Source organism: Symsagittifera roscoffensis, chromosome 5 (assembly GCF_963678635.1).
Source record: "Symsagittifera roscoffensis chromosome 5, txSymRosc1.1, whole genome shotgun sequence".
Taxonomy (NCBI): Eukaryota; Metazoa; Xenacoelomorpha; order Acoela; family Convolutidae; genus Symsagittifera; species Symsagittifera roscoffensis.
This window is the reverse complement of record NC_087066.1, coordinates 19,896,838-19,908,857: the sequence shown is the minus strand read 5'-3', so window position 1 is coordinate 19,908,857 and position 12,020 is coordinate 19,896,838. Positions and strand designations below refer to the sequence as shown.

The following is a 12,020-nucleotide window of genomic DNA, read 5'->3' as shown; positions in this document are numbered from 1 at the left end:
CTGAAAACGCTTCGAGACAATTGTTATAACTTTTAAATATCGGCAATAATACACCTGGTCTTTGATATTTATACCAATCAAATAAGTCGCGGCTCTGCCTTGTACTTTGTTTTCTTTTCAATAAACTTCTCAAACCAAAACCAATTTTTCAGCCGGCGGCGAAGAGCCACTTCGCACGTCCAGAACATCAATTACAACTCTTTCAAGTTTTCGATCGAATGCTCATCGGCCAAGTTAAGTTTCGGATCATCAAACGAAGTCAATGTTCCGATGAAAATAATCAAAACATGATAATAAAAGTCGAGATTACTCGAAAAACGTCACACACTTAGAACGAATCATCAATAAAACAATTACCCTTTCATGGACTTTTTATGTCATTTACTTAATAGCTAGTGCATTTTTATGTTGATTCAAAAACTATAAAAATGTTCAAAAAGCTGACCCGAAACTTCATAATTCTAACCTGTTGAAATCAGAAAAATTTAAGCTTCAGCCTTCCAATTCATGCAAAGTTATCCGCATAAATTCTAGAAGAAAATAAATATAACCATTACTCTTCTATATACTAGATTTTCCAAATTATTTTTTTTCAAAAAAAAAAACGCTTTTATTTTGATCGAACATCAGCTAATGATTCTGTAAGGAGTCCAAGTGGAAACACACTGTTGATTGATACAATTACGACCCCATTTTGACTACCTGGAATCCCCAAAATAATCGGACTCTCCTTAAGCTTACCTGTTGATGTTTTCGCTTATCATATCTGATCGAACCTAATCAACATATTTCGGTCATTAATTCCTGATAGATTGAAAGGTAAACGACGGGTTAGTAATTCGAACCGCACTCTAAATTACCTTTCTAGTTATCTTTGAATTTTCCAGTTAGCTAATCAAAACATCAAAATAATTCCCATACCTCAGAGCAGGCTACAACAACTACAATACTATTATACTATTAGACTACAATTTAAGTCAATTCAAAGGGTGTCGGTGTTGTCGCCTACTTATTGTACAGAGAAAATAAAGGAAAAACAACCGCGGATAAATCCATTTTTCGGCTTAAGAGTACAAAAGAGATTGCACTTTGGAAGAATACCTGTTCTTGTTGAAAGAATCGGGAATATACCTACCTGTGGTTCATTGGCCAATCAGAATCGAGTATTGCGAAGTCGTAATTCTATTGGTCTGGCGTGTTTATGATATGTTTAAAGCATAGAGAGGCTTGTTGAATTCTGATTTGACAAGATAGATCTAACTGCTCGCCGCCCGAAGGGAGAAAAAAGCAGAAGAACAGAGTATCACACAAAAGCTTCATACAATCCTGCACAGAACCATAAACCGGATCCAGACTTTTTCAAAAATTATATTGCCAGCTCTGATCAGCTCTAAAACTCGTTTACAACCACATTTATAGCCGCAATTCTGGTCTGTAACGGCCATTACGTTGTAAATTTGATATAATATTCGCAATAAAATGCATCTCGACGGTGGTAATTCCGAAGTCATCGACAGTATGAGCCGGGAATCCATCCAGACCGGCTGGATCCATCACCTAGCACACAACTTCTCCAATGTCGCGTCCAGTGCACTCGTCAACAACCCGGCCGGCAACTACCCGGGATCCGGATCCACCATACCCGGACTGTCCGGCAACACTCATCACTCGTTGAAGTTCGCAGCCGACCATCACAGTCCGACAGGGTTGAAACTCCACTCGGATCATAGCCCAGTCGACCCGAACAACCCTCACTCGCAGTTCACCGAGCTCCGAACAGCGGCTCAGAATGCAGCCTCGGTCGACGCCGCCGGAGCCTGGCCACCGACCATGCCCAACTCCTACTTGGCTGTTGCGGCCGCGAGTCATAACCAGGCGACTGGCATGATGCACCCGGCCTCTCGCAACTCGTTCGCTGCGTCGGCTGTTCACCCGAATGCATCGTGGGCGCACGCCAGGAATGCGTACGGCACGCAATTCACATCCGCTGAACAGGTAAATAAACACAAATTATTTAATTACAGTTTTCTTCAAATTAGATAAAAACAGTTTTTCCCGAAACGTATTGACAAAAAAGTGAAAGAATATTCAACAAAGTTTGGAATGCGTAAAATAATTAGGTTAAAAGAGAAATAAAACTATTTAAAAAAATTATGAACATTTTTGATGTTTTTTTTTTTAGCTCAGCTCATCTTTTCAAGCTGATAGCGTTTAGAAAAATTCTATCTCAATAGTGGTCTTAAGCGCATATATTTGATTTCAGTTTTTTGATAATAAAAGTTCAGTTTCAGCTTTCAGACGAAAAAATGATTTGACGTTTAAGACGTTAAAAGTAAAATTATAATTAAAATAAGTTTTTTATAGAAAATAGAAATAACAGAAATAATTTTTAAAAAAAATAATCAAATGCATTTACTTCTTAAGTATAGGGGCATTACAACAGCTGGATTTTTGATCCTTTTTCTCTCGTGGAGAATTCGTTTAAAAGAAAAGCTTAAATAATCTTGTTTTCTTTCTAGGTTGCGGCCGCGTACAGAGGATGCAACCTGAACATAATGAATGCCGTGGTTGCGGGAGGAGACGCCGCAGCCGCACAACACCACCACAACTCCACCGCCGCAGCAGCCGCAGCCGCCATGCACGCCATGCCATTCTACATGACACACCCGGCAGCCGGAAACCCCATGGCACCAGGCGGACATCCAGGGGTACATCCGGGTCAAAACCCATTCGTCAGTCCACACCATCCCTATGCTGCATCAGTCGCGGCAGCGGAGATGTACGGGGATCACTCCAGTTCAACTTTCAGATATAACCCAACAACCGGTTAGTAATTTAGAAAAAAAATTACTGTTTTCTTTGGTTAAAATGATCAATTTTATTGTATAAAGTTTTTTATGATCTAGTTTGACATTTAAAGGGGAACTTACAAAAAAAAAATTCTCATAAAGTGATAGATTTTTACCTGCTTTTTTTAACCCATTTTCATGATTTTTGTTTTGATGTAGCTTGCAATTAGCTCTACAACAATCACACACCGTTGTTAGCTTCATATTTGCAATATTTTGGAAAACAAACAAACCACCAAATCTTCGCTGTTTTCCTCTTTTCGGTAACCAACCACAAAACCACGATCTTAATCTTTTCCAGCCTTTTTTTGTCGAGCTTTGTCGTCAAAAACTTAGGATCAAATATTATCATATCTTCAAGTAGCGTATGGATTATCTTCTTAATTGTAGTATTTCCCAAAAAAAATCGCAAAACAAAGTATAAGATTACAGCTACTTCAAAGAAAACATCTTTAATCTGGCGGTCAAAATACCTGCAATTATTTATTTTGCGTAAATTTTAGTCTCTTGAAAATGTTAAATTTCAAACTGCTATTGCTTCTACATCTAGAACGCTGAGTCTTTAGCGCAACAGGAATTCCAGATATCTGGCTTTGGTCTGGAAAATACCTTATGCTGACTTTTGTCTACTTTTGTGTTTTTTGAGTGACCAATTAAAAAAGTTCAAAGCGATTAAGTGGTTGAATTGTAAGTTATTATTGTGGTATTGTAAATGAGTTTTAATTCGCATTAGTATCTTAATATAACTTTGAATTTTTGCTCCAATTGTCATTCTTCGCTTATATGTATATTCTCGTCTATATCACGCATTATGCCGACCGTGATTGCTTTGATGTCTCAGTAATGATAGGTGTCCGTATACGTCTTGTCTCTTCATTTGGAATTTTTGACTCATTTGAACTCTTAATGAGAACCAAGATGTTTTAAGACTACGAATTTGCCATAAATAGTGATTATTGAATTTTTTGGCAAAATTGCATGGCAAAATGAGTTCTTCTAAAAGTCATATGGAAGCTTCCTTCAGCCCCTTAAACCCCTGAACTTTCAAAATTTATTATGTCATTTGTTTCTTGCAGCTTCCAGGCCTATTAAAACTCTTTATAAAACCTCGAAAAAGCATAATGCCTAAGAAAGAGCTTAATTTCACAAAACAAAGGTCGCTTGATTCTGACATAAATTCAAAACCCTTTTGAGATTGATTTTTGGCCATCATTTTTATTTGTGAAATAATTTCGAAACATTTTTAGACGTTTTTTAGGTCATCAATTTCAATTAAAGAACAAAATTGCCCAATTTTTGATTTGCAGTTGAAAGTAGCTGTATAATTGATTTTGTCCTAGTGAAGCTTCATCGATTTTTCATCAACGCTTTTATTGTTGTAGCAACATCCAGGCTGATTTAAAGAAACTGCGTTGGGTGCTTTTACTAGCAGCCGGATTTGACCAAAATCCATGTTTTACGGCCGCCAGCGCCGATTTGGCCGGAAAAATCCAGAAGATTAACTGTCGCTCAGTTAATTTGTACTGACTTCGGACTTTGGAAGTTTTAACTCAAAATCCCTTCTGCGCAGCAGTATTAGTAAATGGACATTTAAGCTTTTCTAAACGTTGTCATCCTATTTTGTCCCGAAGCTAATTGTTCGATTTAATGTTTTTTCAGTATATTTCAGTAAAGCTATATTTTTAAAAATTTTTAAAAATGATTCAACAGTTATGCCACACTCATAGTACCAGTTTGTTTGAAGAACAGCTATTTTTTCCATTTATGTCATAAATATGGGAAAGTTTGCTCAAAAAATGCGCCAAAAATTATCAACAGTTTTTTTTTTCAAATTTATTCTCAATCCCAAGATGATTATGACTTCACTTTTTTCGATGCTTTCCTTTTTGGTTGCTTTGCAAAGTGGTTTCTGATTTGTTTGTATTTTAGTTACAGGGATGTATATAAGTTGGATTCTTTTCCCGCTCTGCGTTGATTGAATGTGTTTAAAACGATGTCTTTTTATGATTCTCTCTGCTTGATAATGCACCTGGTCTTTTCTCTTCGCCGGTAGCGAAAACAGATGACTGTCAATGTTTAAAATGCACATGCATTCAATTTGATCACACATCAGAAACGTGAAAAATCCCAGCGTGAAGAAAAAACAATGAATTTTATGATTTTACGACCTCACGATACAACCTGGCCTCGCTTTTTTGATCATATTTAACCTCTTCTTTTAAGCTTTTTCAGCTTTTGGCTTTCTAAAACACGACAGAAATGTACGATCATCTATACTAAATTGTATTTTATATGTTTCCGTCCCTGATTGCCTGTTTAAGGCGCACTAAAACATGCCATAAACCAAACATTATTGGACAGTTTTTGTTCGCGCCCAATTCTTACCACTAAATGAAAATTAATAAAAAGCAAAGGGTGGAAAATTAAAGCAGAGGTCAATTATGAAGGCCTGTTTTAAAACCGGTCAAAAGAATGACACGAAAACTCAAATTGCTACGAACAATATCGAGAAGGCAACTGTCATTTTCCTACAAGTTTTCTGCGATTTTTTGTAATTGAACAGATTTGATTTATTGTGAGGTTCTTAAAGTTTTTTTTAATAACAGTTCTTGTTCGATTTTTTTTTAAACATCAGTAATAACTTGAAAAAAGCCAGAAACAGAGGATAGAATCGCACAATTAAGAAAATAAGCTACATGAAAAAATTCAAAATTAAAGTTTGAACTTGTAAAAAATTTGCATATTGAAAGCTGCAATTGAGACCAGATCATCCTTGTTAGCATGATGTCCCCCTAATGTGTGAGACTGGCACCCCTCGCCTCACATTAACGCCGGATTATCTCCCCATTTGATGTCCAGCAAATCCAGAAATCACCCCCTTTTTTCCATTTTTCCTCTTTTTCCCATTCCAACCCAGACTCCCTTCGACTTTGAACTTGGCCGAGACGCGGGACGCAGCGGGGGAGACGATACTATGTGGGGATCTAAGAATATACATTAAAGATTGTTTTAAATAACCATTAACACCTAATTAGCAATCGGGCCTAACTGCAAAGGGTAGTTAAAGTTAGTCTAATCAGCTCCACCTGAGATTACCTGTGATCATAGCAGGATACACCAGTGCACACTGCGTTCCGTCCAATCAGTTGGGCTAGGATAACTTTTCCCCACTTTTATAGCCTGCTCACACCTTAGAGCAATTTGGGACTCCAAACATAAATCTGAATTTGCTAAAAAACAATTTTACCCAACCGTTTACTTTCTGGTCTCATCTGCTAGAAATCCGCGCTAAAGGGTAGCTAACCCGAAACAACCTGCGCAAAAAGATGTTTAAATTAACTCTTAGCAATTGGAAAACCCTGGAAATACAGAAGAGAGAAAAATTAAGAGAGCAACTTAAAATTGATGAATTAATCGTTTTAACATCGATGCAAGTAGCGCAACTAGAATTGATTTTAAATTAGAAGCCTCCGCAAGCCTTCTTTCTTCTCCCTCAAAAATCACCTGTTTAAGAAGAAGAAGAAAAGGTGTATCTTAAGACATGCTTTAGTGGTTCATTGCTCTTTTGGCAATTAACTTATAAACTAAGTGTTTGACTTGGTTTAATATAAACCGGAACTTGTTGAAAAATAGGTCTTAAAATCTTCAATCTCGTTTTGTTCTAGTTTAAAAGATTATAAAAACGGCTAAACACAGGAAAAGTTTTGACTAGGATTTAGAATGCGTAGTTATGTTTATGACTCAAATTTTCGTAATTACGTCAGAAATTTGGATTTGTCTCAAAATTTGCCTCGGTGACCTGAAAATAGACTTTGTGCGCAAACATCTTAGGGTGTTCTTTTCCCCATTTCGTGATTAATTTTGCCCAAATCTAAACCGAATGGGAATCGGCAAAATGAGGAATTTAAGACTTCAAAGGAAGGCTTAGTATTTTTGATTAAAAAATCAGCAGCCTTTCTTTACCTGACACAGTTTAAGAACTAAATTCTAACCCAACAATCATTGATATGTTAACACTTTTTTGGATTAATTCGCCCGGTTATTATCCCGGCAAGCAGCAATTAAATAATCATATTTTAATCTTCAATTGAAAAATCAAGGCTAAACTGCAAAGATCTAAAGAGTGCGCAGATTTTTGTTCTGTTTTTTGAAAGAAAAGTTGAAAGGAGTTAATTTTTCCACAAAAAGTGTTTACCCTGAGCAATTATTTTCATTAGAACATAACAATAATTTTTAATTATCTAAAAGCTCATTTTTGGCTATTTTTTTAAATTTTTTCTTCTAATGTGAGCCAAAATTGTATCGTAGCTTAGGTGAATTTATTTATCAATTGACTGATTTTTACTCATCGTAAATTATCTTAAGCTGAGCGAGTCTGCTACATATAAAATCCTCGACCATGGTGTACAAATCTCTAGTGTCTTGCAAAAGGTGTCATATCAATAAAAACTCCTTTCTTAAAAGTGGGAAAATTTTCCACAGACCAGTGATTTTATTCTGTCGCATTCCAGTGGCTTGAATCGGAAGAAGACCCTCTGAAAACAATAAACACTCGACATCTTTAATGAGCCGATTCAAATCGATTGAATTTTATCCTAATTTATTATTGTTTTTCTTCACTCAAAGTATGAATGAAAACTCATCTGCTGTGTAAATAAGCAGGTCAATTCTAAATACTTTTTCAATGCATGTTTATTGAGGAAAATGAAGGTTCATGTTGTTCCATAAAATAAATCGCCGAATTAATTTGTCAAATTTTCTTATTTTTTAGGAAAGACAAGAACAAAAGACAAATATCGAGTTGTCTACACCGACCGTCAACGAGCCGAACTCGAGAACGAATTCCGAAGTGCGCAATACATCACCATCCGACGCAAGTCCGAACTGGCCATGCAAGTCGGCTTAAGCGAGCGACAAGTTAAGATCTGGTTCCAGAACCGACGAGCTAAGGAACGAAAGGTGTCCCGAAAGGTTCCTGGAGGCGGGAATCACAGTTCTTCAGACATCGAAGACTCCGATAATGAAATAGACGATGAAGATGAAGAAAACCAGTTAAGGTCACCTGCTAAACACCAATCATTATCACCTGGTTCCCAAAACACATGTCATAACGGTGTTCAGTTACCTCTAATCAAAAGCGAAAACAATAGCTTACTACGGCCGCCTTCGAATGAGTTATACGGGGCGAAGATGTCATGATAATTACGTAATCATCAACGCAATAGTTACGTAATGGTCGGTACTTCATAAACCTTTCTTCGTTGAAATGAGGACAACTTTTAGCTCATAAACCTCAATCAGAGAACGTTTTACAGAGAACTATTTTTGTACGATATCACTGCAACCCTATATTGTAATCAATTTACCTGCTGGCGGAAAAAGTTGAACAAAGCCTGTTTTTTTTCAAACCACTTCAGCGATTGCTCAAGAAACTGAACTTTTTTCAGAGCACCGCTTCTGACGAACATAGGCCAGAAGCCAAGTAATAATTTTCGGCTGACCGCAAGATTAGAAATTTCAACCTCCTTAAAACTTGTACACAGTTTCAAGTTTAATGAAATTCTTGAAATTAGACATACAGACTTTAAAGGGTGGATTTCACAAATTCGATTCTGAAATTGGAATGAAAGGAAGATCTTGATTTGTCAGATTAGAGTCGGTTATTTGAAGTTCGAGGAACCTGAGAACCCTGTTTTCCTTCACTCAACGTGGGGAGATCTAGTCTGGAGTTTTCAATAGGGTTAACTTGACTCAATTTTGTCGCAAACAATAGTAAAGAAGAAACGGGAGCGAGTTATGCGAGATACTTGGAAATCTGATTTGACGAATTTAAAAGAAAGAGACTTGACTTGGGGTTTGAGAGCTGATCTGGGGTTCCAATTTGGGTGCTGAGATTTGAGCGGATTCTTTCTTTTGACTGGGTTTAAGTTGGTCGTTTGATATGGATACCCAAAAGTAGATCAAACGGGATTGTTTTGTCGCAGCTGGGGTTCTTGGCGGATCATGGCGAAAGGTGATTAGGATCTGGGTTGTTTTAGATGAAGTTTAATTCGATTAGAGTCTGAAACGCCAGTCGTAAATTGGATTCGAGAACACTTCACAGCTCAGTCGCCGCAGCCACGCAGCTGGAAATCTTAGAGTGAATAAATGTACATTCAAATAAAAACAACAAAAACAAACTTAAACCAACTCAAACAAGTCGTACAATTCCAGCTTACAACTTGGAAATTTTTCAATAAATTTACAATACACAATTAAAGTACCAGCCACAGGTAACAGGAAGCATTTGTGGCGCAGACGAAAATCGGAGATAAAATTTACAACGCCGACTGAATGAAAGGCGAGTTTGAATGACACTTGAATTTCACACTGGAACGTTACAAATAAATATGCGAAGACTAACACACTGTTCGCCTGCACCGCAATCTAATTTATGATCCAACTCCAAAGTCGATTTAGGTCTGTTTGAACCCTGTGAAATACTTGTGAAATACCTGCAATGTGCTGTCTCCCCTTCCCGGAAACAAACATCGTCAACACTTATACCCCAATTTGCAAAACAGAAGAAACTCATACCCAAAAGTGCGAAGCCAGAAGAAATTTATGTCCTGGGTTCCGAAAACACAGGTGTGTACAACTTATCAGCTCGGTTGGACCTAATTCGACCCACCTGGGCTAAACTGAAGGGTCTATGAAGAAATGAAGGATATCCCTGATTTTCACCCCCCGTGTCAGAATTGAGTGGAGAAATCTGAAGATTAAACTATCGACGGGATCTCTTCTTGAGATTACTCATTTCAAATATTGAAACTAACTCAACTATCAACTTTAAGTGCAATATACAAACGAGATCTAAACTGGATCGAAAAACTACCAGCTTTAATCAACAGCAGTCTGCAAAAAAATAGCAAACGTGCCCTAAAATTGATGAAAGATCTGTAAAATAGCATTTTTACACAATGAGGCCAAGAAAAGAAGTTCAACTGAAGGTTTTCCATTGGAGGTGAAAAAAAAACATCTGCAACCAAGCATTCCATTCGAAACATCGAAACAAACTCTCTGATCATTTCAAACTGATGTCCGTTTAATGGTTAATTAATTAAAATAATAAAGCATAAGCATTTGCTTAAAAATTCATTTTATACGGCTATAGAATCATTTTTAAGTCCTATTTCTACTCTCTTTTTCTTCGCAATGATTCTAAATAAGTTTAAATATTTGCTTTATCAAAGTTAATTTAGATTTAAATGTTAGTTAGTTTTCAACTGAGCAAAACAGCAACAACTACCTTTCACTAAAACAACCTTACAATCACAGAAATAATTTTCTTTCTATTCAAAATTTTTTAAGCAACGACTTCAAGAGATTTTGATTTCTGAAAATATCGGTTTATGGGGCTTTCATACATTCATCTTAACTATATTTTTTGTGGCAATGGTAAAACTTATCGGGATGCGTTAAATTGTATTCATATTGTTATCACCAAGGAGGGATAAAAACTTGGATCCCGCAAAAGCGCGAAGGATAACTAGAATAGAAAATGAAAAGCCGGATAAAAGAGCGCATTTAACAAATTTACAACAACAGCAGGTTGTTAGAATTCGAAAAGAGCCTGTTGTAAATCTCGCTGGCCGTCAAATGGCACTCATGGGAACCATAACTAACCGAATTGGGAAATTGGGTAAAAACAGGTACCCATCTTTACCCCTCAACGAAAAAAGGAAGAGACACCCGCCTTTGATCTACCCCTGCTCTCTTAAGGGCGTTCCTAGGTAGGAATTAAAGTACTATTGGTGGCTCGCTGGCTGAATAAATTTGAATATGATTCTCTTTTATTGTATCCTACTACTACTATGTCAGGAAATGCGAGTTGCGATCTGAGTTGTTAAATTGACTCTTTTGTACACAAATAAGGATGCAAACAATTTCCGGCTTAGTTCTTTCGATCATTATAAGAGCATAAAAATGAAATTTAAGCAAATTTTTAATCACCCATTTCTAAGACGCATTGCGCCAAAAAGCAGTAAATGCTAGCTAAGTATTATTATCTGTTTTTTGTCGAATGCCTTTTCAAAATAGACTGTAAAAAACATTAATTCTTTTGAAATTTACCAGGTCAATGTTTTTCATGCGGATATCAGATGGCGATTGATGTTTTTTACTAAAAAGGAATGATATCACTTGTAAAAGAACAGAATCCATTTTTGATAACAATTTTCTTAAAAATAAAAATCATAATAAAAATAAGAAAATGTTTACAACTTATTTAGACGGGGGCAGATCTAGGATTTGCTCGAGAGAGAGAGAGAGAGAGAGAGGAGGGGGGTCGGAATTTCAAAAAACTTTTGGTTTAACTTTCCCACCAAATTTTTGCGTCGAACAATGTGCTTTTCCGAACGCTCCCAGAACACTATAAAGACCCTTTTTTGACGAATTTTTGAACAAACAGGTAAGAACTGCCGTTTTTGATCAATTTTTTGTAAATTTTTTGATGATCTAAGAAATCATCCACGTTAAAACTTTTAACATGAATAAAATTACATAAGCTGATAAACTAAATCTATGAAATTACTTGATCTGTTGAAGCGTAGAAAATTGGTTCACAAACAATTCTATTTGTTGCTGTCCTTTTTTTATAAAATGAATTTAACCAACTGTCACAATGTGTCAAACATGATAGAATCTCATGATATTAACCAATCCTATCCATGAACACGAGCTTATGGACCACCATAGTGCTGTCCAGTCTGGAAACTTGTGTGAATAACCCTAATCGCTCATTAGATCTTTCGGAATATGATGAGGCAATAGATTGGTTGGTTGCTTTCCTCAAGAGTAATGGTTGCACGCTCAGAGAAGAAAAGTGACAAGGCTTAAGACGGAGCAAATCCCGAAGAACATAAAGGGAAAGATTTCTTCCTCAGTCAAAGCGGAAAGTAAGCAATCTAGAAGTTGAGGAGTCTTGTTTCGCCAAAAAACATAAGCGAGATGACGTTCAATGAGATCCACACTGTGGTACGAGACTACTGCTGACCCATATAATATGTGGTTAATGCTGAACGAGCCAGGTTCCTATCGACAGTTCAGAATCAGTTTTAACTCTGGCGATGTCAAGATTGTGCCAATTTGTTTTACTCCTAACTATGAGAATTGTTATCTAAGCATCGAAAA

General features: G+C 36.6%; 1 protein-coding gene across 1 annotated transcript; it reads left to right on the top strand.

The window, feature by feature from the left end:
- Positions 1 to 517: 517 nt before the first annotated feature.
- LOC134845792 (homeotic protein caudal-like) lies at positions 518 to 10,039 on the top strand. The gene is made up of 3 exons (XM_063862874.1): positions 518 to 1,995; positions 2,520 to 2,826; positions 7,621 to 10,039. The coding sequence occupies exons 1-3, from the start codon at positions 1,480 to 1,482 to the stop codon at positions 8,046 to 8,048; spliced, it is 1,251 nt and encodes a 416-aa protein (XP_063718944.1). The 5' UTR covers positions 518 to 1,479; the 3' UTR covers positions 8,049 to 10,039.
- The last annotated feature ends 1,981 nt before the right edge of the window (positions 10,040 to 12,020 follow it).

What these genes read in the sequence shown, in the direction of transcription:
- LOC134845792 (XM_063862874.1), top strand. Translation starts at nt 1,480, where the DNA reads ATGCATCTCGACGGTGGTAATTCCGAAGTCATCGACAGTATGAGCCGG. An exon ending in AATTCACATCCGCTGAACAG is followed by an intron (nt 1,996 to 2,519) that starts GTAAATAAACAC and finishes TTTTCTTTCTAG; the next exon opens with GTTGCGGCCGCGTACAGAGG. An exon ending in CAGATATAACCCAACAACCG is followed by an intron (nt 2,827 to 7,620) that starts GTTAGTAATTTA and finishes CTTATTTTTTAG; the next exon opens with GAAAGACAAGAACAAAAGAC.